At 40.8% G+C, this 24,148-nt stretch overlaps 1 protein-coding gene across 3 annotated transcripts in view; it reads left to right on the top strand.

Annotated features, from left to right (window-relative positions):
• ppp1r9a (protein phosphatase 1, regulatory subunit 9A) overlaps window positions 1–24,148 on the top strand; it is a 61,941-nt gene that overhangs the window by 27,802 nt on the left and 9,991 nt on the right. For 2 of the 3 annotated variants that reach the window (XM_008289281.1, XM_008289280.1), the window contains exons 5-11: window positions 1,058–1,162; window positions 6,319–6,454; window positions 13,297–13,449; window positions 15,689–15,742; window positions 18,411–18,640; window positions 19,995–20,091; window positions 22,197–22,332. In XM_008289281.1, coding sequence (XP_008287503.1) covers window positions 1,058–1,162; window positions 6,319–6,454; window positions 13,297–13,449; window positions 15,689–15,742; window positions 18,411–18,640; window positions 19,995–20,091; window positions 22,197–22,332 — 911 coding nt within the window. The remainder of the gene's footprint in view (window positions 1–1,057; window positions 1,163–6,318; window positions 6,455–13,296; window positions 13,450–15,688; window positions 15,743–18,410; window positions 18,641–19,994; window positions 20,092–22,196; window positions 22,333–24,148) is intronic. The other variant, XM_008289282.1, reaches the window with a different exon arrangement.

The raw sequence follows: 24,148 nt of genomic DNA on the forward strand, positions 1-24,148 counted from the left end.
TTGATCTAAATCTAAGTCTTCTTCTGCACTGACTATATATTTAATTCTAAGTCACTTAAGTCACTGTTTTAATAATAAATAGGTTAAAATGGAGTCCTTACTTTATAGTTGTGTTCTTTTCAATTTGGGCCTATGCTTCCTTGAGTTGTAGCTCCAGCCTACAAATCAAGAAAATTTGAATTAAGAGCCCTTTTTATGTGGCAGAAATGTGGACAAGCTTAAAGTGTGGCTCCTGTGTTCAAAGCTAAGAAGAGATAAACAGCAGTCTGACATTTTTTTCAAACTTGTTATAACTCGGACAAAACAGAAGCAGGACGTTTGTACGGTTTGTTGCATGAGAAAATGATGTGTTGTGCCTTTAAGCAGTGAAACATTAGAACAATATGCTGTTTTGTTAGAAATAATGAGAGCGAGTTTTTGTTTTATTCATGTGATGAACAAATTATTCAAAGCCACAATCATAATCCCTCTTAGTCTGTTTTTCCCTATGCAGATTTTCAAGCGAATTTGAATTGAATATTCAGCAAGGATGTCTCTTTTAACTGATTGGTTCTAATGATTACTGGATCGCTGCGAGTTTCATCTCAGGTCAGGAACTTGGGTGACCTCCCATCACGTCCACAGCAGAGCAGAATTGCCGGATGTGTTGTGGCCCGGGGCGAAAGTTGAGCTGGCCTCCGTGTCCTCGTTAGCCCTCCCAGTTTGTTTTGAGCCTCATCTCTTTTGTCTCTTGGTCGGGCAGGAGTCTGGAGCCGTCGCAGTGGAAATTTGTGACCGCAAGAAAGTCTGGCTTTGTTGTAATTTTCAAAATAATGCAATCATGCACAATAGCCCAGTTTGTTTTTTTTTCTCTCTCCCCTTTCACAGTTTGTAGCGGTTTTACTACATCAGTGTCATTTTGATATTTTCTTTTTTTCTTTGGTCATTTTCAGGAGAGACACTGTGTATGAGTCCCTGTATACGAAAACTATGATGAACTCAGTAAATCGAAGACATTTTTTTTCTGTATGGCTCATTGCACAAAGTGTTGAAAGATGCTTTTACTTGTGTGTGTCAGGATCAAGGTGAATGACCAGATCGTGGAGGTGGATGGGACCAGTCTGGTGGGCGTCACTCAGAGCTTCGCCGCCTCCGTCCTCAGGAACACATCAGGAGTGGTCCGGTGAGACATACACACCACCAAAAACTATAAAGCTAAATAATGTTTTTAGAACCGCCCTGAGCAGCTTCTGGGCATGTTCAGTCATTTTTTGTTTTTTGTTTTTTTTTTTACTGTGGGCTCATTTGTCACTGCACCAACATGGAAGCAGCACATGCAACTCACATTTGTAATTTGTCTCCATACTTGTCTCCTACCTACTTGGAGTCAGCTCTGCCTGCGGTTTAGACCAGTTCACCTGAACAGTCACAGCGTTTTTTGACTGCAGCTGAGTCACTAATGACTTCACTGTTGCACCAAGGAGGACACAATTTTTTTGTTTTTCACAGAATCTGTCCTCCAAATGGTTTACTTTTGGCACATTTTTAAATGACACATGCAGGATAAAGTGATTTTAATGAAATATCATGATTTTAAGCTCACAGTTGCTCAAGTTTTTTGACAGGAACGTTACATTCTTAAGGTGGAAATCTGCCATTTCTCCATTTTTACAATTTCTGGTTCTGTGGATTTTCTAAAAACAAGAAGGATCGGTGCCAATGACTTCCATTTATATTAAAGAAAATAATTATAGTCAGTGATGGTATAAATTTTCAAGTGTAAGTGCTGAATGAAATTTTTCATTCTATACACAGATACGATTGGTGTGCTGTTATCCATTCGTGACAATCTGTGAACTGCTGCAAGATTAGAAGTGTGTCAAGCAGCTATTAGCCCCAAAACCCAGACTAGCATCATACATTTTAAGACATACTTACTAACAAACTGCAGCAGCCTCTAAAATGTCCTTTAAATTCGGCCATAATCGGTGGCATCTGACCACCAGTGGTGTTATTCTGAATCCAGTTTGTCCTGCTGTCATGGTGCAAAAGATGCAAAACAGCCACTTAAGCAGCCGTATTCAGCGAGAAACACAGTATGTGACAAAAGTCTTGAGTGTTTGACGGTCGAGCAGTTTTTGGCAGGGGTCTGCTTAGAGCAGAGGGAAGCAGACAGAACACACACATACACGAACACACACACACACACACACACACACTGCATGGCTTTGCTTTGGAAGGCTAGAGCTGTCCTTGGCAACTGTGCGAGCCTGCCATCTCAGCTTTCAATTGATTCTTGCTCTTTCCTTTTTCTTGGTACGGTTTAATGTCGTCTCTTCTGTGGTTTATCACCCCCTGTCTGCTGTTGTCCACCTTCCCTTCTCTCTTGTACTCCTCTTATTATTCTTCCTTTCTGTTGTTATTACTCCGTAGCATTGCTTTGGAGCTTTGTATTCTTGGTAACGCTTCTGCTTGCTTCAATTCCTCTCCATCAATTCATTCATCAACACGCTACACACGGTGAGACACCCATCATATTGCTGTTAAATAATCCAAAGGCCTCAGTGTGGTTTTCACCCTCAATCACATTGTGGTAGCTGTGGAAAGATAGATGGCTGTGTGGAAAGTACAGCGCCTGTGGAAAAGCTCGTGGCCGAACAAAGACGTGTCTAACTGTATCAGAACACACTGATGCTGTTTGCTGAACTAATATTGACAGTGAAGGTTTTCCACATACCAGGATGTGGCTGTATAAGTGAGGCAGCCTTGAAAAGCCTCCATGTATCACCTGTTCATGAATCTAGCAAGTACAGATTAATAGCAAAATATACTCCTGCTATCATAAATCTGCAGTTACACTGAATTAGTAACGTAAGACATTCCAGTGTATGAAAGGTGTAATGATAATTCTCGCTCCTCGCTGTTTTTTCTCCACACCAATTTTCACTCCTCCTGCCCTCTCTTCACTCTCACTCTTTCAGTTTTCCTCCACCGTGTCTCACTCACTCCTCCTCCTCCTCCTCCTCCTCTTCCTCCTCCTCAGTAAATCCTTCCCTCACTCTGTCTGATCACCAGAGGTTTTATGGCCAACTGTCCTAGATTTTCCATTTTAGCTATATTTAACCTTGACTTCCAGCAGCAAATCATCCAGGTTTTAGTCAGAAGGCTCCCCCCATCACTCTGACTATAAAAAAAACTGTGTTCTAAAGGCCCTGTCACATTAATCACATTGAAGTAAACACAAGAAAAGTAGGCGTTTTGGAATATAGTATATAGTATAGAATACACAACACTGGTTGGCACAGGAGTGTAGAAGGCTGCTTTTATACCAAATGTTCTTTATCGGCTATAAATGTATTCAGATTTGTGTAAGATGCATTAACACATGACTCCTAAAATCTAAAAAAAAAATGAGCTTAGTGCTGCTGACTTTTAGTGTCACAAATAGGCATTAACTTTAAATATATGCGCCCTTTTGCACTTTCTAGTTTTAAAGGATGAAGTTAGCACATTTCTGCATTTATTACAATGTCAGAAAATCCCATTAAACGACCAGAAAAAACCGACCCTACACTTCAAAAAATAAAGGTGCTGACTAGAGCTGAAAATGGTTTTTCACACTGAACATTTTTAGTCCCACGAAGAACATTTTAGGAAGAAGTTCTTTAATGATTGATTTCTGTAAAACAGCTCCTTAGAAAACCCTAAAGGTGCCTTAAAGAACCATAAAAAATGGTTCCTTCAGGCCCAATAGCAAGAACTTTATCAAAAAAAAAGATTATTTAGGGAATCATTTTCAAAATAGTTGCTTGGTTCACAGGACTTGACAATCATTCATGTCATTTTTAAGGAAAGCAGTCAAATGTAAGAATTCACAGCATTTCTAGGTTGCATTCATCATAATACATTTCATTTTTTGGGTTTCTGGTCTGTTGGTCAGATGGAACAATATATTTCAAGATGACAACTTAGGATATGAGGAACTATGACGGTCATTTCTCACTGATTTCCGATATTTTGTAGACCAAATACATAACTAATAAAGAAACCAAGCTCTGTTTTCTCTATTGCCTGCCACCAAACTACAGAACTCCACTAAAAATTAAGGACCTTTCATACTTTAACGAACCAAATGAAATACATGAAGAGTCAGCCCCTAAATAAAGACGTTCTTCAATCGACGATGGCGCCTTGTGGAACCAGAAACCCTTCTGAAGAAACATTATGTCTATGTCTGGGATACCAAAGCCTGACAGTTTATTCCTCTGTGCCACTGAGTTCCGTTATTGTCAAAAAACCCAACTAAAACACATCAGTGAGCAACGCTGCGCACTGGTTGACACGTTTCATGTTCCTAGTTTAGTTTGAGTCAGTTGCAAACAAACTGTCCCACAACTGTAAATACTCACAGAACACAAAAAGTGCATTAGCCCCCAGCCAAAAATAGTCCATAATACTCCTGCCAGAGTAATGGGTACTAACAACTATGGTTCCCTGCTGCTTTAGGACTTAACTATATATTTATCTTTATGCACCAAATGTCCACAACCTCCAGAAGAACTGTTTAACAAGAAGTCTCTGCAGGACCGTATTTATAAGAGATACTGTAGCACATCTCCTCCATGGTTGACCAGTCATATCTGTCATGTGTAAATCTCTGCTGACATCCTCCAACGCCTGTCAACCCAGTGCTACCTAATGCAGAAGACACGTGTCCTGTTCCCCCAGCATTATTTTCTATCTCCTTACTTCAGCTGTGTTTTTCACTAATGGCTCAAGAATTAGAAAATTTGTCCCCTCAAGTTCCTGCATTGGTCTGCGTATCAGAGCCCTGGCTGAGTTAATGAGAGTAAACAGAATAAATCAGTCCTGAAAGTTTGTGCAGTTGATTTGATGCAGCTCCCCTGTGTGGCCGTCCCAGAACAGTAGGAGGCAGGGAGGAGCCAAGACAGGCTCCCCATGCGTGAGGAGAAAGGCTGTTTCCAGGTCAGCTACTCCTCGGGCCTCCCTGCTGTCCAAAGGCTTGTTCTAGTAAAGTACTTAGCGTATCCAGGGCCCTCCCTATCTCTCTGTCTATTTTTTTATTTTTTTTTAACTTCCTCTCTGTGTCCTGCCCTTCAGTTGTTCCTTCACATGTAGATCAAATACGCCTCTCTGCTGGAGCGTAAGGCCTTTTCTACATCGCCTTTAGAAATATATGAAAGAGCTCTCGGGAAATGAATTCACTTGATTAGGCCCTATCTCAAATCCACTCTCGCTCTCTTTTTCCGTCTCGCTCTCTCACTCTGACACGCTCACTCACATGCGTACAGTAGATTGGAGCGTGCTCGCACATACATGCAGCTACAGGAACCCTGCTGGGTTTGAGATTTCCTACAATAAGTCGTAGAAACTCTCGTACATGATTGCTTGGTTTTGGGAGAAGAAAAGCAAGGAGAATAAATTGGAGATGAATTTTCTTTTAAGTAGCAACACTATGATTTGCTATAAAGGTTTGGGTAGAAGCATGGAGAGGGGCACATATTTTCCTGCCCTGCTTGTTAACTTTTTCAGGTTTATGATCTGTAAACTATGTGCACTTGAATTTGGCGTATCTGATCTTCATCTTTTGCTCTCTGTCATCATCCCCCCCCCTACTTTGTGCACATTTTAAAACGTGATATTTCCTGTGGTTAGGTGCAAATACAGTAGTTAGCAGTCAGTGGCTCCGAGGCAGAGCCCACGGTTTTCTCCATTTCATTCCCTGCCAGGCTAATAACAGGCTGCCTGGCCGAGCTGACTGTCTCCTCACATTATTATGCATGTCCTGTCTCCCAGCCCTGCCCTGATACGTCAGCAAATATCGCTGTCATTGCTGTGTGGCTGTGGGCTTCTGTTGCTCTCACTCGTTTGCCTGCTGTGTTCACAAACACACATCAACACACGAAAAATACACAAGAGATTGTAACAGAAATGTAACGTGTATGAGCCAATGTACCTGTACGTCTCAAGGACATATTATTACGTTTATGCACAGTTAATTGGCGCTATAAGCAAACAGGCCTTAGACAGATGGGTAAAGCTTTAAGAATATTTATTATTAACTCTGTCAGATGCTACATTTCCCAGAAGGCCTTTCCTTTTCTATTAAAAGGAAAACAGATTTTCTTAAAAATCAATGCAACATGCCAAATCTGATAAACAGTGTAAAATGCAGTCTTCATGCTTGTGATGGTTAAACACAATAGTATGGTTATTAAATCAAAATGCTCATGTCTTGTAGCTGTTATGTAATCGTTGGCTGGTCGACTGCGTGTGTGCGTTGCCAGGACTGTTTGTCAACAGAGCGTGTTGTTGCAGGTTCGTGATTGGTCGAGAGCGTCCGGGTCAGCAGAGCGAGGTGGCCACGCTCATCCAGCAGACCCTGGAGCAGGAGAGGAGACAGAGGGAACTACTAGAGCAGCAGTACGCCCACTATGATGCTGACGATGACGAGGTATTGACCACACACAACCCAGGCCGCTGCAGTGAAGCTGCAGTATAGGATTGGTGTAAAATGCCCGCCCCTTAGTAGGAGGAACACTATCTTACAGTAATAAACCTCTTTACATCTGCGTTTATTTGAAGTCCATCTGCCGTCAAACTGCTTACACATGACACTGTCGCGGGAAAAGCAAGGCTGCTCGATGTCACTTAATGTAAATCAGCTCCTTTCTCATGACAGTCGACTGGACGTTTTAGCTTATTAGCTCCATAAACCTGATTGACAGGAGGCTTTGATGCTCGCACACAAAACACTCCCTCACACAGACGCGCATACTAAGAGGATGCCATCCGAGCTTCAGTCCTAGAAAGCATCACTTAGCGTCTCCTTCCCCGATTCTGCTGCTTACTCACTGTGCCTTTAATCCACCAAACACTGAGCTCACGGCCCTGCAACTCATTCTATCTGTGTGTGTGTGTGTGTTTGTTTTCCATGTAGGCACACTCATGCTGTGTATACACATAAAATAACACACTGTAGTTGCATGAATCAATGCAGTACATCCTTGCTGACATACACAGCTGCACTCATGCGTGGATTTACATGCTGACACACGCTCAGGCATCTCTCCTCGCGTTGTTTTCATCAGTGCCGTTTGATTTTTCCTGGTGGACGGCGGATTGAGAGTCTTCATGCTTAAGAAACTCATCATCAGGCTCGGGAGGCTGATCCCAGGACTTCTGTTATCACGACTCTCGACTGCATGTAACACTGTCAGCTCTTATTAAAGCTCCTGTAGCAAATTAAAGCACTAATTCAGCCATTAGCAAAGACCTCATCATGCTTTGCAGACTTAAACACATAAGAAATTTGTTTTCTTCCTGCTGTTTATCGTCCTTTCAGATGAGTGCATAATGGAAATCAAAATAAACCCAGGGGTACAAGTTGAGATTTCTTATGTAAAGGCCCGGCCTTTCCAATGGATCAGATCCACATGAAGACATATAAACACAGGAATGGTTGACTACATTAAACTACTGTTAATCCATACATAGATTAGAAGCTACTGTAAAACACTCATGGAATCTGCCACTGTGGAGCACTAAAGCATCAGTGATTCCTGCATAGCTGCTGATAGGGTAAACAGTTACAGAACCATTACCAAGTGTGTGGGGCAGTAAAAAAAAAATCCATCAATATTAATATCTCTATAAATATTAGAACGAGTCTTCATTGGGTTGGTGGGTGGAAGTTATTTCTCAATCTGAGGTCTGTGCGGCTTGATGAGACATAACTCTTTATTGGCAGTGTGAGAGGAAGGGATGCTCCTTCACACATCAAACAATAGACCAACACGCACACATCAGCCCAGTAGTATATTAGACTGTATGTGATCTTACACAGAGGTGTGCCATCTGCTTTACCACTGCAAAGTAATGCAGTCTTTCACTTTAAGCTGCAGTAGGTGGAAATCTGGAAAATGCACGGACCAAATATAAAAGATGGATGTAGCCACTGTGATGTGAAACACTGGTTTGGAAGCTGCCATTTTGAAGAACTGAATTTGCCATTTGGTGATTCCATCTTCATCTTTTGAAACCAAAATACTAAACATGAACCCTGACACTATGCTTTATTCAAAAGGGCTTGTAACGAGTGCTTGAGACCACAAACTCACAAAAAAATGTTTACTGAGGTAACAGATAAAAGAAGAAATAGGGCCATTTTCTCGCGGACTTCTTTACAATGTTATTTATTTTTGAAGCCAGGGAAGTTGCCCCCTTTTGGCTCATAGAAAGAATGCAGATTTAGGGCACTTCTACATTGGCTTCACTTTCCAGGCTTACAGCATATGTTCTCTTTTATGCACAGTCTATGGATAAAAGCAAATAGATTTTCTGAAAGCTAAAAACTAAACCAAGAGGTGGTTCACAAGTGTAGTTTCCTGTCAGACCACTTGAATTACAATATGCTTGTTAGTAATACATTTTTGTCCAATGATGCCAAAAACAAATAGTGTCTACCCCAGATTTGTAATAATAATGTTCTGATTAAGCACTTAATGGCCTGAAATGTTTTACTCCACTGATCATTTGAACTACTCACATTATTAGTAAGTCAGTAGAAGATTAATAGAAAATGTTTTTTGTTAGTTAACTCATTTACCCAGCAACATTAGCAGCATGCTAACATGTATTGAAACATTAAGTGTGATAAGTCAGATGTTATTCATGTAATGTGGTTTTAGATGGAAGTATTTGGCAATTTAAAATTTGACCTGAGAATGACATTAAATGTAACGTTAAAGCATCACCAAGCACATCATGGTTTTCAGATTTTCATGGCATCCCATCCAGTAGTTGTTGAGATAGCCAATACATTTAACTGATAATTAAAATGATAATAGTTGCCTTTTATCAAAGTACAGCTTTGCTGGTTTGTGTAAAAACAGCTCAGAAGACAAACAGAAAAAAGCCAACAAAGTAATCAAGGATAAACAAGACCAACTGTTTCCCATTTCACACACTTGTAATTATAAAACTGTACTGACAGACTTTGTCTGTCACAGCAGCATCAACACAAGTAGACACACACAGACACACACAGAATATGTTCATGTGATGTGAGATGGATGGCAGAGATATTGATGAGAAAGATTTGCATTTATAACATGTGATGCATCCATGCTATCAGACATACTTAACACAGTTGAGAATAGTCGTGTGAGAGCTAAAAATAAAAAGAACTAAAAATTGACAACTTTGCACTACATCCATGAAATGAGTTTAATTCCCTCGTGGAACAGACTTTGCCTGGCTTGCTCCGTAACTTCTCTCATGTTTAGCACAAGGTTAGATTAAAAAAAATGTCTTTCCCACTTGTTAAGCAGTGTTAGCAGAAAAAAAGCAATATGAACATTTTAAAAAAGCAAAACAAAGGCAAACAATGAATCTAAATTCTGCAGACTAAGTTTTGGTTGTTCAACTTGTAGATTAATTGACAAAATAAGTTGGCTCCAACAGGTAACTTGATCAAATACAGATATTAGGTTCAATAAAACGATACTGTCAATACTTTCAGTGCACACAAATTTAAATCAGAACCCGTCACATTGGCTTCTGTGCGCTCTTCCTCCTGTCAGAGCAGCAATCACAGCCCTTTCCTCCAGCACTCAGACTCATATTAGACATTCATAGTAACGATCATCACATTCTGAGTGTCCTCTGAACAACAACAGGATTTTTCCAGAAATTGTCCCTTTCCCGCTGATTCTTCATGCAGGAGGTAGTAGGTCTTTATCATATGTAAATTGGTGTTTGACTGCCGGCCTTTTATTCAGTGCTTAACTCCACCCTCAGTAAATAGGACCTTAATGTAAGATAATGGTACCATTGCAACAACCCAGCCTGTAATGGAAATGGAACCATTTGTTGGCCGCGCATGCAAACAGATCCGGCCTGAGCGCTGTTATCTGAGTGGAAAATTGATGCAGGAAAGTGCACAGAAAGACAAGACGAGAGGATATAGGCCAATATAATGAGAGCAGAGATGAGTCCAGAGACACAGAAGTGTGTGTGCATGTGTAATACATGTGCATGAGAGCAAGACAGAAAGACAAGTAACAGTGGAAATACACTCGCCTCGCTAGTACAGGGTTGGACCCCCTTTTTTAATGCAGAACTTCTTTAATTCTTCATGACATAGATTCAACAAGGTGCTGGAAACATTCCTTAGAGATTTTGGGCCATACTTACATGATAGCTTCCTGCAGTTGTTGCAGATTTGGGGGCAGCAGCTTCATGATGCAAATCTTGTGTTCCACCAAATCCCAAAAGTGCTCTATTGGATTGAGATCTGGAGTACAGTGAACTCATTGTCTTGTTTAAGAAATCAGTCTGAGATTGAACAAGCTTTGTGACATGCCATGTTAGCTTGCTGAGAGTAGCATGAGAAAATGGTTGCACTGTGGCCATGGTGAGCAGCAATTCAAATGAAGTTCAAAGGGCCCAAAGTGTGTCAAGACATATAAAAATCATTACACCGCCAGCAGCCTCAATTGTTGACAGAGGCAGGATGGATCAATACTTTCATGATGTCAACACAAAAATCTGAACCCACCACCTGAATGCTGCAGCAGAGAACAAGGCTCATTTGACCACATAGTGTTTTTCTAATCTTCCGTTGTTTTGGTGAGCCTGCGCCAACTGTAGGTTCAGGTTTATGTTCTTACCTGGTGTGATCTTCTGCTCCTGTAGACGGTCTACTTCGGGGTTCAACACGTTGTACATTCAGAATTGCTGCTGTTTGTGCTTTGGTTGCACCCAGTGGCTATTTCTGTTACTGTTGCCTCTCTATCAACTTGAACCAGTCTAGGTGTTGTTTTTTTTTCCTGACCTTTGCCATCAACAAGGCATTCTTGCCAAGAGAACCGCTGCTCACTGGATGTTGTTTTCTTTTTTCGAGAATCCCAGTCGATTAACAGTTTCTGATATACTCAGACCAGCCTGTCTGACACCAACAACCACGTCACATTCAGAACCACTAAATCACCTTTCTTCAACATTCTGATGTTTGGCTTGAGCTTTAGCAGATCCTCTTGACCATGTCTATATGCACCAAGTTTCTGTCGTGTGACTGACTAGTTAGATATTTGCTTTATTGAGCAGTCGAACAGGCATGTCTAATGAAGTGGCAGTGAATGTATACACTGCATTGCACAAGACAGATCAAAGAATACAGAGGAATGCAAAGAAAATTGAGCGACATATAACAAGTGTGTTGTATACAAAGTTTATTTGGATTCACTATCTGTAGATAATTATGTGGAGATGATGGAATTTATACATGTTGGAGAGAAGGTTCAGTAGTTCAGCTACATGATGTTAAAAGGAAACTACAGATGTTTTCAGGGTGGAAGCTTTAGGTTATGTTGGTCATCAGCCAAAGACTGAATCAACCAATCCATTCAGTTCCAGTGGTAATGGTCGATGCCAGCGTTCATTATACAGTGCTTTGAGAATCAGAGAAAAGAAAAACTGCCTTGAATACATGCAGCATAAAGTCCTACATAAATGTCAAGCCACAAAATGTTTTCCATTTCAGTGTTGTTAAAAGCTTTAAGCCGTAATAATGACTTGTTTCTGGTGACTCAGAGATCTTTTAATAAATCCTAGATTGCTAACATCTAGACTTTGCTCAGATCTCACTAGCTTCGACCTGTAACCTCCTTGCACTTGAGGCGAGATGGTGACTAATGTTTAGAAATAATCAAAGGTGACATTTAGAGTTTGTCAGCATAAGTTATCCTGTGGCTTATTTGTACAGAAATGATATTTTCAGCTCACCGAGCTGTCAAACCAATTTATTTTAAATGAAGTTTTGGGCAACTAAGTGACTTCCCAAAATCTTATGTAACTGGCCGCATTAAAATAGCATTACTTATATAAAATAGAAAGTGAAGTGAGGTGGCTTTAGGAAAATGGATAAGAGTTTCTGGTAGGTCTTGACATGCAACATGCAGCATGGCAGGTAGTGCAACGTGATGCGCTGTGACTTGTGTAGCTTTGAGGAGAGATGGGAGATAGATGTAAAAAGACGGACAGAAAGTAAAAGGCGACAAATGGATGCGGCAGTTGGACAGCTGGATGCTTGACTGGTCTGTCTGTTCTGACTATTCTGCAGCCTGTTGAATCCTCAGTGAAGGGTGAATGGTAACACCTGACTTCTCATAATCCTGGTACTCTGTGTAGGAGTGGGAGTGGCCATTATCCCCCTTACTGTGTCCTGCCATTGTAGTTAACTTTGGCATGTCGGAAGTTTTCCATTTTTGCAGATATGCTGTTTACAGTAAGCTGATTTATGACTTAAAATTCTTACTAATTGTGGATTTTTGATTTCAGACAGAGGTAGATAATAGAATGTCTAGCTGGGAACTGTCATTGGCTTTCCTTAGCTTCAGCTAAGTTACTCTAGACTCTATACTCTGTTTTCACTAATACTGGCTTCCTGGTTGAAGACCCTGAGATGAATACTGGACTCAAGAGCTTCAGTTGAATGCATTTGGGCTTTTCTTTTGGTTCCTGATGACATTTCACCTTCAGGCTTCTTCAGTTCTGGAGAAGAACCCTAACGGATGAGAGGTGAAACATCTTCAAGAACCAAACAGAGACGTTCAGTTGTCTTCTACTGAACCTCTTATGATTACCCAGACCTGGATGACTGACAATCTACACATTTAATGCTAGATTGGATCATTTCTACTCTCTCACCCAACCTACCCTGACTTTAATCGCCAAACACAGCAAAGCGTCCTTCCCATTGCTTCCCTCCGTCTGCTCGCATAAGCCAAGAGAATGTATAAAATGTCCCACTGCACATTCACATTAGTGTTTCGATCCCAACCTGCACTTTAGCGCTCATCCCACAGACTTCACATTGTGATAACGAGATGAAAATGAAGTCTATTTTCCTATTGTCTTGGAACATTTTACAAATCTGAAACCTCTGTTATATAAAAATATAGAATACAAAAGCTAAAAATCATCCTTGTTTGCAAGTGGAAGTGTCCTGTCAGAAGTTTAATCATTTTGGAGTATGCTTATTATGATTATTATGATTATGATATCGGTATATATTCATTCTTTTCTGTACACGTTATTATGTACCCAGAGTGTTCATAGAAAGAGCAAAGACAAATGTCATGGCTGGCTACCTGCATTAAGAAAAAACAGACACTTTGGTTGCAGCAGTGAACAGAAGTTAAATGTCACTCACATCTGTACACTGTGCTGTTTGTTTGAAATGCGAGTGCAGAAAAGTAAACCGCATGACCGACTTTACATCCCCTCTTAAAGCAGACCGGAGAGTACGCCACCGATGACGAGGAGACGGGAACAACGGTGGCAGGCGGCGAGAAGAGCATCGAGGTGTTTGACTTGCCGGAGACAGAGGACATCTTGTCTCCGTCAGACTTGGATGCCACTAAACTCTACCAGAAGTTCAGAGAGGTAAACTCAAACACTTTTTCATTTACAGCCCGGTCGCTACTCCTGAGGGACGATTACACAACTGATGGGAAGCCACAGCATTTTTCTCTGTCGGTACTTTGAAGAGTAAATTGCATTTATATACCCACACACCCACTACAATAACTTAGCCACAGAAAAAGAAAAAAAAAAACGTAATTAAATTCAACAACAAAAGGTACCAACACAATAGAGTCTAGCACCTCTGCTTTACTTGGCGGGGCTGGATTCTTTTGTCGAGATCTAAGATCCGCTTACTCTCCCTAATTCCTAATCTGGATGATTAGAGGTGTGAATACAAAAGCGATGTAAGTCCTCTGTTCATTACACCTAATTAATCATGTTTGGTTGAAACCCCCAGAAAAGGAGAAAGAGCCTTAACACTTTAAACCTGCATTTGAATCAGTTTGTATCCTGATCTTGGCAACTCTTCATACACTCAGCTTCAGAGAGTAGAAACTCTTTGACAATAAGCTCACCTTTAAAACTCCACCAATAAAAGGGAACATAAATTTACTGACGGTTAACTCATTTTTGCTTTTTAGGCTGCTGAGAAGCCAGCAGTATTGATTGAGCACTCCAGCACTGTTACGCTGTGGCACAATCAGGTTTTCTGTAGAGTTTTAACAAAGCTCTATGACACATTTAACAAATGACTGTAGCTGCACCACAGGCACTGCAGTGGGTATCAAGTGAAAATATAATATCATTCCTGATCTCAGAGTGTATAAAGTTATTCCATTCCTCTTCCTTTCTCTATCTTGACTTCTCCTTCCCATAGTGTATCTTTTAACGTCGATGTTTAAAAGGTTGTCGTTTTTCTGTAGAAGCCAGGCGACTTGGAAATTAAAAAATGTGATTGTAGTTTAAAACCAGAGCAATTATTAGTTCACTTGTCAGCACACACTAGATATCGACTGATTCGTACACACAGCAGCAAATTCTGTCTCGTGCTCTTAATTATCTTCCTACATGAAGACAGGAGATCCCATCGCTCTTCACATTAGAAACTGTTTGGTCCACAGGGCTCAGTCTGTAACAGGTATTATCCTGGCATGTGCTGACTTTAGACAGTCATTTCTTTCTCCGTCTTCCCTCCTGCCAGACCCAATTTAAGCTTACTGCATGGCTGAGCTTTGTTCAGAATCACAGAGACCTCGTCAAGATCCCAGAATTTCCAAAAAGACTACATTTCATGCAGAAGTAGAGAAAATCTTGTACAAAAAAAGACTAACATTGGAAGATACACACTTAATTTATTTTGCATTTTAGCGCAAAAGCAGTCCTGTGAATTATATCATTAGAAATAGAATAGAATAGAAATGCTTTGTTATCATCATACAAGTACAATGAAATTTAAAGAGCTACTCCTGAGGTGCAGCAGCAATATATACCATAAGACATTCAAGACATGTATTATAAGACTTTGTACAACCCTATAAAACACTATTTAGAAACAATTGCCATAGCAGAGTGGTAGTTGGGTGTTGCATTAATTTCTATCATTGGCAGTACGTTGGGAAAGGATGTTAGCAGCCATTACACAATAGGAGGACGGATTACAACAAGCAAAACTGTCTTCGCACGCCGTACACATAAACATATGTTTTGAGACACACATACTGAACTGTGAATCCCACCTTCAGGTGAAAAAACAGTATTATCAGTGTCGATACTTTCTTTGTTCAAACTTGCGTCGAATCTTCTTGTGTTTCCCTTTTCACTCAGATCTCTCATTTGCTCCCATTACAGCATCTCTTGTTCCAGATTATGCTCCTACTTTCAATCTCCTCTTTTTTTTATTTCTGCTCTGTCATTATGTGACATCCTGTCTGTACATCTGTCTGAATGACTGCTCGTTTCAACGTACAACTGCAACTCTGTATCCATCTAATGTTATTTTGACTCTGCACCAGAGGAAAAGTCACTTTTTCTTTTTTGGTCAGAAAAATTTATGAAATTTTAAATTTAATGTCAAGTTAAATTAGTTTTTAAAACTAGTTAGCTATTTATGTATAACTCTGCTTTCCTGGCCTCTCCTCTGAGAGTGTGTGTCAGTGCCGGAGCTGGGATTCTGTCAAGGGGAGGACAGGGTCGGCTGCCTCCGTCCGTCACACGGTATCGACAGCAGAGAGAGCCTGCGCAGCCATGCATTTGATTATCTGACCGCCCTCTCTTTTCTCTCCCGTCTTCTCTTTTTCTCCGCCTCTGCTCCCAACAGCTCCAGATCAAACACACAGTGACCGAGGCCGAGATCCAGAAGCTCAAAAACAAGGTAAGAGATTAAAACTGTCAGCGAGCGGAGCTGGGTGTGATTACAAATTGCAGAAGTTTGTCAGACAGTTTGTAAAAGGATGTAGGACAGCAGAGTGGGGCAAGCAGCAGTTCAAGCTTGGTGGGAAAGCTTAGAAGTCTGTTGTGTGGTGATAGGAAGGAGATTAGCTTACAAAAACAGTTATTAAGGCTATTTAGTGGATCTGCTTCTGCTAGAATACTTTAATTACAGTTTGTACAAATCTTATATGTAGCTTTGTGTCTTTTGTTTAGTGTTGCAACGATCTCTCAAGTAAGAAAGTGAAAACACAACGTTCTATTTGTTTCCCTTCCTGCAGCCTGAAAGCTCTCTGAGTGCGCATTAACGTGCGTGCAGTTATGCTACATAGACGTCTAAAGTGCATAATTTATACACTCTGTTAAATGTTAATGACCTAATTTGAGTAATTCCAAAATTAATGTATTGTAAGTCAATATGATCAAATCAAGCGGTGCGTTTTTAAGAGTAATGATGGTTCCACTTTTACATGAAGTAATGTGCTCTGACTTGAGTCTTTGCTCTAAAAGGTTCTATATGAAGCATTGACCCTGACAATCTGTGTGTTACCTCCAGTTTTGAAAATTTTATATTGTTTTAGGTTCACGTGTTTAATGTTTCATGAGGTGTTTTCATGCAATAGAAAATTGACCTGCTGATACTTTAATGAGGAACCAACTACATAATTTGGTAAAATAGAAAAGGTTTTATTCAAAAACACAATATCCTTTTTGGAAAATTAAAAAAAAAAAAAAAACATTATCAAAGAGCTCTCAGCATTGATATAATATGCTGTCCTACAGTCGTCCTCAAATATATTCATACCCCCCCATTAAAGAAGGAAAAAAACAGCTGTCACTGAAATAAGTTGAAATTGACAAAAGTCATAATAAATTAAAATTCAATGAAAATCATGACATTGCTTTTGAATTGTGGTTCAACAGAAATAATTAAAATAATAGTAACTGATCAGATTTATGTAGCGCTTTTCTAGGCACTCGAAGACACTTTACACTGTCGATTATTCATTCACACACATTCATTCCGGTGTTGGTAGCTATGATTGTAGCCACAACTACTGACAGACTGACAGAGGCGTGACTTCCATTCTGCGCCTACGGCCCCTCTGACCACCACCTCAAACAATCCATTCATACGCATTTACACCAGGCGAGGTGGCGAAGGACACAACGACCATCACACAGGTTACAGGGCGGAATCGAACCTCCGACCTTCCGATCATTGACCAACCTGCTCTACCACCTGAGCCTCAACTGCCTGTTTGTAAAAACAAACAAACAAAAAAATCAGGCATGATAGGACCCGTAAATTAATATTTTGTTGAATAACCCTTTGAGCCAATCACTGCAATCAAGTGTTTTCTGTAACTCTCAGTCAGACTTCTGCACTTGTTGACGGCTATTTTGATTTTGGCCCACTGCTCATCAGCAAAATGCTCCAATTTGTCTGGGACAGTTTTGTTTTTTTAAATTATTCTTTTCAACCAAAATTTGTATTTTTTATTAAGTTTTTCAGTTTTTAGTTATTTGAATGACTATTGTGAATTTTTCTTTTTCTTTAATGGAAGGGTGTGAATACATTTGAGGACGACTGTATGTAATAGTCCACACGTTGTGAATAAAGCTTGTTTTGTTCCCTTGCAGCTGGCGTCGGTGGAGAGGGAGAAGCAGCGCTGGGANAAAAAAAAAAAAAAAAAAACCTTATCAAAGAGCTCTCAGCATTGATTTAATACGCTGTCCTACAGTCGTCCTCAAATGTATTCATACCCTCCCATTAAAGAAGGAAAAAAACAGCTGTCACTGACATAAGTTGAAATTGACAAAAGTCATAATAAATTAAAATTTAATGAAAATCAAGATATTGCTTTTGAATTGTGGTTCAACAGAAATAATTAAAATAATAATAATTGATCAGATTTATGTAGCGCTTTTCTAGGCGCTACATAAAGACACTTTACACTGTCGATTATTCATTCACACACATTCATTCCGGTGTTGGTTGCTATGATTGTAGCCACAACTACTGGGGCAGACTGACAGAGGCGTGGCTGCCATTCTGCGCCTACGGCCCCTCTGACCACCACCTCAAACAATCCATTCATACGCATTTATACCAGGCGAGGTGGCCAAGAACATCACACAGGTTACAGGGCGGAATCGAACCTCCGACCTTGCTCTACCACCTGAGCCACAGCTGCCTGTTTGTAAAAACAGGCATGATGGGACCCGTAAACTAATGTTTTGTTGAACAACCGTTTGAGCCAATCACTGCAATCAAGTGTTTTCTGTAACTCTCAGTCAGACTTCTGCACTTGCTGACAGGTATTTTGATTTTGGCCCACTGCTCATCAGCAAAGTGCTTCAATTTGTCTGGGACAGTTTTGTTTTTTTTTTAATTATTCTTTTCAGCCACAATTCAAAAGCAATGTCTCATTTCACTATATTCTAATTTAGCAAATTTTTATTTTTTATTACATTTTTCGGTTTTTAGTTATTTGAGTGACTATTGTGAATTTTTCTTTTTCTTTAATGGAAGGGTGTGAATACATTTGAGAACGACTGTATGTAATAGTCCACACGTTTTGAATAAAGCTGGTTTTGTTCCCTTGCAGCTGGCGTCGGTGGAGAGGGAGAAGCAGCGCTGGGAGAAGGAGAAGAGCCAGCTGAAGGCCAGTATCGAGGAGAACAAGGAGAGGATGTTGAAGCTGGAGAGCTACTGGATCGAGGCGCAGACCCTCTGCCACACCGTCAACGAACACCTGAAGGAGGCCCAGGCCCAGTACCAGGCTCTGGAGAAGAAGTATAACAAAGCCAAGAAACTCATCAAAGACTTCCAGCAGAAGTGAGTGAACCCGAGTTAAATTGCTCATGATGGACTTCTGACTGTGACCAAGCAGGGTTGTTTTTACTGTCATGGCAGCTCAGTTAGATTGGACTTTAGGCCACTGATAATGTTTTTTATTTACATACATTCATGTTGCTGATTCAGTTTCAACATGAATGTCTGCTGCACGTGTAGAAAAGTGAGAGTAGTACCCAAGTTTATCATGCTTTCTAAATAGAGTAATATCTGAATTTAATTCAAGCATTCGGCAGCAGCACTGGATTCAGAGACATTTAACATAACACTCCAGTTTATTCTGTGAAAGTCTTGTTTGTTTGATACAAACATGGGACAGTGCCAAAGTTCAAAAATGGCTGTAAAGTTAGAAGAAAATTTAACTCCATGCAGTGCGTCTAGATAGGTTAAATTCACTGGAAAGCGAGGCTAAAGTTTAGTAGATTTTGTCCTGTCAGCTACTTAAAGTCATCTTTCACTCCAAATCAGAGCATTCTGCTGCTGCTGTTGACTACAGCATTATTAAGTCAGCTCACTTCTTCTCAACCAACCCTGTCTTCTTACCTTGCTGAGAGCAGCCCTCAACAGCTCAGAAAGTAGCACCATTTACCTGCCTCCTAGACCTAAACTAATTCCCTAAATGAGGTGATTGCTTCAGTCCTGCTATTAAACACACGCTTTCATTAAAACAATTCAGATGAACACTTTCATCAGTTATTTTACCACCACTCTTACTTATTTCACCAAACACAAAAAATACTATCCTGTACTTCCATCTGTGAACTAGAGTCTTATTTCCTCTCAACAAAAAGAAATGAGTTTCCATTCTAATGCAGTGCGGCTCTCCTGTTTTCTGTACGTTGATCTCTTTGGTCAGTCCCATCACAACCTCTCCTGCTCAGCTGCACTCTGCCTGCCTCTAATTGGCTCTGCCCCTGCAGGCCAAATGGAAGCAAACTGATGAAACAAACTCTCCATGCTGATCTGTGGCTGGGGACTGAGCCTCAGAGGAGAGACAGCGAGTTCGCAGACCAAGGGCAAAGCAGGCATGAGAAAATGGCTGCATTTATTTTTCTTTGGGGTGGAGATTCGCGTATTTTGTGCGTGTGTGTGTGTGTGTGTGTGTGTGTGTGTGTTTGCTCTGAACAGCAGGGTCAGGGTGAAATGAGTCACACTCACATCCTCAAACAGCCTCGACTCCCTTATCGCCACAGCTGAGCGAGAGGCAGCCGCTGTTGTCACACTCAGTGAAACATGAACACACACACACACATGTATTGTAAATGTATCGCGTTTTCTTGTGTTAACGCACACCTACTCAGCACATTACACTCCTCTCTCCCTCTTGTTCCTCCAGAGAGGTGGAGTTCATCCAGAAGGAGGATGCAGAGAGGAGGCGGCTGGAGGAGGCTGAGAAAGCTCACCTGGCTGAGATCCAGGGACTGCAAGTCAGGGTGAACCATCTTTTGAAAATCTTCTTCTGTCCATCTGTCATCTCTGTCACGCCTGTGTACCTCTGCACCTCTGCAAAATTCTGAATATTGGCCTTAAAGAAAACAACAATCCTTCAACATAATCTGATGAAAAGCCTTTCACCCACCATCCAGTTTGAAAGGCATTTTATCTTTTAAAAAATCACCAAAATTACATGTTTTCTTTTTTAGTCAGAAACCATAAATAGTCCAAGAATATGCAGTCTTTACTTAAACTGTTCGCTTGTATTCTGTTTGGATTATTGCCTAAATCTCAGCTTTAAATTAATGCTGCATGTTTAATTTTTAAAAACTAATCAAAAATGAAGTGTTTGCAGTAACAATTTTTGGTAAAAAACAAAAAATTCAGCTCTCCTCAGTGCAACTGAGAAGCTGTTACTGTCTACACTGTGACCAACCGTCACATGACAAAAATTCAGGGACTATTTGGCTGAACTACCCTGAACTGCAGGTTGTGTTAACACAGAATAGATAGAAGACAAGTATGTAAACATATGAAAAATATGAGCAGTAAAATATCTATAGTATGGAGAGTCACCATTTTTTCCAGTATTGCTTCTGTCTGTGGGTACTTGGAAAAAGGTTGCACATGTTGATTCAAGGGGATTCAATTTTTAGAAAATAAGTTTTCAATTTGTCACTTTTTTTTTTTTTTTTTTACGTGACGTGGGTCCGGATTGTTGTTATACTGCACAGAATACATTTTTGAGTTCTCTCTACTTACGCTGTTCCAATAGAGCAGCGGTCCCCAACCACCGGGCCGCGGACCGGTACCGGGCGGTGGGTCTTTGGTACCGGGCCGCACAGAAAGAATAAAAAAGTTTTATTGGTTTATTTTTATTTCCAGCGGAGTCTGCAGGGTGTTTTGTTTTGAAAAATGACGAGCTCGTCTTCCCGTTTCCTCCGTCTGTGCTTGTTTCCTGCACTCGACTGTCAGTTTTATGCCCCGCCCAGAAAAGTAAGCCGTCGGTTTAACCACTGCCGAAATTCATTAAAAAAAAAAAACGTTTGAGGAGAGCTTCTCTGAACCATGGGAGAGACTTGATGCTGAAGAAAAAATAAACACATATTTAGCAATAACAGGTCATTTTATTTGTTTATGACACGTCTTAAGAACTGAAACGATTATTTTTTTGCTATGTGACCGGTCCATAGAAAATTTTCTTGTTTAAAACTGGTCCGTGGTGCAGAAAAGGTTGAAGAGCGCTGCAATAGAGGGCTTTTTATTGTAGTGGAAAAATGAGCCCACAGTGAGGACAATTTTAACAGGAGCAAAAAAAACGTAAAAAAAGCCCAGAAACTGCTTCTGGTTCAGAGGGTTAGACCCGATAATCAGCATAATTAAAAAAGATCAGTAACAGCTTTCGATTTGTGTTGTTTTGTCTCTCGAGGGCTTAAAAAAAGAGCACATGTGCTTCTTCTGACACTTTCTCTCCTCGTTGTGCCGTGACAGTGGCTGGACTCCAGGGCCCTCTTGTCAAACTCTGCATTGATTTTCTGCTGAGCTTGACAGTCGCGGGGGCGTCTGGTTAAGGTGCCATATGACCACAACATCCATGATTTGATTTGCAACTGGAAGACATTTGTTGCATGCCATGCTCCCGTCTCTCCCCTCGTTTCTTGTCTTTACTCTGACAAATAAATAAAACGCTAATCATGGCAGTTGTGCCTTTCTCCACGGTTGAACGGGCAGTCAACCGGACTGTCCCTTACTGTTACTCTGCACTCTGAACACTCATTCCTCCGCTGTCCTACTGCACTGCATTGCAAAGGGTGAATAGTGCAGCATAGTAGAGTCGAGGAAAACAGTATATTCTGCATGTCAAATCTACAACAAGACAGGAACGCTATGTTTGACTCAACCTACATATTGGTACAGTTGTGCTGTTGGTTTGAATACATTGCTTTTCTTCTCACGTGGCCAACCCCTGCAGGAGACTTTCATTATTTCAAACTTTTGAATCGTGCTCTCCTCGTGACATCTTTTGTTTCAGTGCTTTAAAGCAGCTGTTTTGACAGGTAAATGCCTACGACTGATTAACATTATGTGGTTCCTCTCTCTACAGATTGCAGCATTAGAGTCCGAGCTAATGCAGCTGATGAAGCAGAACGGGATCCAGGTCAACAACAACAACAGCAACAGTTCTGAGAGGCTCAGCGCTCAGCAGTGCAGCCCCAACAGAGCTGCAATGCAAGCCAGAGGTGTGTTTGGGAGGGGACTGCTCTCTGCTGGGATAATAATTCACACTTCACATTGTTCGGTGTACTTATTAAGAGGTAGATGAGACATATGCACGTAAATGTGAAGGTGGAGCTAGAAGCAGATAACTAGCCTAGCATAGGATGGCAGGTCTGAGGGTAAAGCAAAAAAAACTGCCGACCAGCTCCTCCAAAGCTCATTAAGTAGCACTATCCTGCAGAGGGCTGCAGGGGGATATAGAGTCTATCATTAAACGAGAGGCGGGTTGACCCCTGAACAGCTCTCCAGTCCATCACAGGGCTAGCACAAAGAGACCAACAGCAGTGTAGCTCACATTCACCTACAGCCAGTTAGAATCACCAATTAACCTCCTGTAGGAGTCTTTGGACTGTGGGAAGAGGCATCTGGAAAAATATCCACTCACTGCTGTGACAGTGCAACCCCTGCATCACTATGTTGCCCTTATACATTGTTTTGTTTTATATAATCTGTTGAAAAACTGAAATGCAAGAGACAAGTTGTGGTTTTGCTGGGGGTCGTGTGCAGGGCTCTGTCAAGTCTCTGTTGGTTGCTTGGCAACCACACGTTGTCATATTTACACTCTGGATTTTGTGCAGATTGATCAATAAAGCTTTAGAGGTGCTGGTTGGAAGTTGCCTTCCTCTGTTTTTGAGCTAAGCTAAGCTAACTAGTTCTCCTGGCTCTAGTTGAACAGACTTAAGACTATGATTAACATACACATTTCCCCAAGTATCACACTTTTATTCAGTTAAAATAGTGACAACTCAAATAGGAGAGTAAGGGATGAGATTTTTATTTATTTTATTTTATTATTTATTTATTTTATTTTATATTTTATGTCTAAGGGACGGTGTAGCCCACGACATTAAACATAAATGCTCCTGTTTGATGCATTGAGTTAGACTCTGCAGTCTCCTGGCAGTTGACAATTGAAACCTACGCAGTGACAGAAGAACACTGAGCAAACAAACCAGACAAATAAGACAAAACGCATAATACAAAATTCACACAGTAATACATCTCACAGATGCCATGTCAGCGCCATGAGTGCGTTAGAGAAATTACATACCAGGACAGCAAGCAAAACAAATACAGTGGAGTCTAACAAACATTAACTTCTGCATATATGCGTCTGAAAATGTGATCTTGAATTAACTTTCAAAGTTTCTCTGCTGCATTTCTTGCGTAACTAAAGTACCAAGAGAAGTTTTTTGTCCTTAAGATGACTCATGATGTACCTCAACAGTGTTGCCATAAGCTTTCTTTCTTATAATTCCTGCAGTCTATTGACTGTTCTTATCTTGTGAAGTACATTAAAACATTGCACTGTCTCGTTCTGTACTGTAAACATAACGGCTGCAAAAACACACACAAAACCACAAATGCACTGCAGACACAGTGCACTCCCAGCATTTCTTATGCACATCACAAATCCTCCTCTGCCCTGCTGCCTTAACCTTCACACACACTTGCTCTCCTGACCTCAGTTTCACTTTGGACCGCTGCAAACAACAACAAGCCAGTAATCCATTTTGAGCACATCTGTCTGGCTTTGTTCTCCTCAAGGCTTTTTAAGCTCGACTGGCTTTATTTCAGCGACTGTATCCGACAGAACTGAGCGCGCACAAAAGAAGCGCCATATCTGATACTGTTCAGCGCAGACAGGATAACAGTGATTGGATCAGCACTGATACGAATGATGCAAGCCATTATGCAATATTAAAACGAGGGGGTTGAGGGATGCAGCTGGAGCAGGATATAAAGGAGAGCAAGCGCGTGTGGGAGGAGAAGACAGGA

Source organism: Stegastes partitus, unplaced genomic scaffold (genome assembly GCF_000690725.1).
Source record: "Stegastes partitus isolate 25-593 unplaced genomic scaffold, Stegastes_partitus-1.0.2 Scaffold603, whole genome shotgun sequence".
NCBI lineage: Eukaryota > Metazoa > Chordata > Actinopteri > Pomacentridae > Stegastes > Stegastes partitus.